The sequence below is a fragment of the Merops nubicus genome, unplaced genomic scaffold (genome assembly GCF_000691845.1).
Source record: "Merops nubicus isolate BGI_N331 unplaced genomic scaffold, ASM69184v1 scaffold13295, whole genome shotgun sequence".
NCBI classification, from domain to species: Eukaryota; Metazoa; Chordata; class Aves; order Coraciiformes; family Meropidae; genus Merops; species Merops nubicus.
This window is the reverse complement of record NW_008607690.1, coordinates 6629-8747: the sequence shown is the minus strand read 5'-3', so window position 1 is coordinate 8747 and position 2119 is coordinate 6629. Positions and strand designations below refer to the sequence as shown.

Here is a 2119-nt window from a genome sequence, read left to right as displayed (position 1 = left end):
TTTTTTGAGGAGCAGAGTCTTCCCTATGTTTTCTATTTGACTACACAGTCATGTAATTAATGAAAAGTCAATAAGTAGCCTACTGATTTGATTTGATTCTAGTGGCTTGCTTTTCCACTGAGGATGAAACACCTATTCTTAGTTTTTGGAGTACAGACATGTTGAGAGACACATATCCAGGAGTGAGCACAGGCTTGATAATATTCTGGATCTGCACTGGTTGGTTAAGAGTGTGCTATTTTTGTGTTCATGTCCTGAAATAAAACTTATTAATGAAAAAGTTAATCATACAAAGGAATAAGCTACCTCTGTCTGAAAGCCTACAAAGGGACATGTCTTGCATTTTGTTGTTTGTGTAAACTTCCAGTTGCTGGTAACTTTTTCTTCTTGGGCTTTGTCATGCAGTGGGGTTTTTTGTCTCTTCTTCTTGTCTTTCAGGAGGAGCATATTACTTAATTTCTAGGAGTCTGGGGCCGGAGTTTGGTGGTGCCATAGGTCTGATTTTTGCGTTTGCTAATGCTGTTGCAGTAGCTATGTATGTGGTTGGCTTTGCAGAGACTGTTGTGGAGCTACTCAAGGTATATAGATGATAGTATTTATATTGATTGTCCTTTATGCAAGTTTGAGCTGTCATATAATCAAAAAATCATAGAATAGTTTGGGTTGGAAGGGACCTATAAATGTCCTCTGGTCCAACCCCCTGCAACTAGGTTGCCCAAAGCTCTGTCCAACCTGACGACGAATGTTTCCAGGGATGGGGCATCTACAGCCTCCTTGGGAAACCTCTTCCACTGTTTCACCACCTTCATTGTGAAAAATATCTTCCTTATACCTAGTTTGAATCTACTCTGTTTTATTTCAAAACCATTACCCCTTGTCCTTGTGCTACTTTTTAGTTGTGCTACAAGCCCAATTTTTTTAAAAGTCTGTCCCCATCTTTCTTATAGGCCCCCTTTAAATATTGAAAAGGTGCAGTAAGGTCTCCCTGGAGCCTTTTCTTCTCCAGGCTAAACCCCAACTTTTTCAGCCTGTCCTCAGGTGTTCCATCCTTCTGATCATTTTTGTGGCCCTCCTCTGGATGTCCTCCAATAGGTCCATGTCCTTCTTGGGCTGAGGACTCCAGAGCTGGACACAGTACTCAGGTGGGGTCTCCCCATAGTGGATTAGAGAAGGAGAATCACTTTCCTTGGTCTGCTGGCCATGCTTCCTTTGATGCAGCCCAAGGTACAGTTGTCCTGGGCTTGTAAGTGCACACTGCTGGCTCATGTCCAGCTTTTTATCCACCAGTACCCCCAAGTCCTTCTCTGCAGAGCTGCTCCCAATCTTCATTCCCCAGCCTGTATGGATACAGGGTATTGCCCTGAGGGGTTCAAAGATGGGGAATGAGGTACAATGTTACTTCTGCTGTATCAGTAAAGTGCTGCTGTAATTCAGTAGCTTTCTGTCAAAAAACAGATCTTCATTGGTGTCAAATGGAAATTTCCCACGTTGTTCATCTTCCCAGAAGAATAAAATGTGCAATTTGTGCTAAAGTCCAAGCTGGCTGTTGAGGAGTGTCATTACAGATACATGATGCAGGATCATAAGTTGTTAATGCTGAGATTATTAGTGAACTGTTTTTTGTAAGTGATAGTTGTTTATATATATTAAGCTCATTTTCAAAGGAGTTCTGCTTATTAAAAACAGTTTTTTAGGATATACACAACCAGGTATTATTTGTCTGTTGGATTTTTGATTAAATGTAATAATAAAATAAATGAGGAAAAATTTAACAATACTTTTAAGTGGAAAGAAGTTTGGAATACATTAAAAGAATTAGTAGTGAACAAATGAAATACATGTATAGGTGCAAGATGGTAGCAGCTGCCTTGCTGATTAATTCTCTAGCAGTTGAAGATAGGCCGTTCTGTCTGGGGTGGGCTGTGAATAGGAATAATTATTTCCATTTAGAAGATTCAGTGATTTTAAAATAAGGCAAAAAACAAATTACTTGTGTCCTTACAAGAAATTTAAGATGAGTGAATTTATGCTATAGAGGTTAACTCTATTAATAAATTAACAGTCAATGAAATACTATTCTCTGGTAGGGAAGGTGATCACTGAAAGTATATGACTCCTT

The 2119-nt window shown here is 39.3% G+C and overlaps 1 protein-coding gene across 1 annotated transcript in view; it reads left to right on the top strand.

Annotated features, from left to right (window-relative positions):
- Window positions 1–2119, top strand: part of LOC103772682 (solute carrier family 12 member 2-like) — a 14027-nt gene that overhangs the window by 6428 nt on the left and 5480 nt on the right. The window contains exon 5 of the mRNA XM_008940025.1: window positions 439–578. Within this exon, the coding sequence (XP_008938273.1) occupies window positions 439–578 (140 nt within the window). The remainder of the gene's footprint in view (window positions 1–438; window positions 579–2119) is intronic.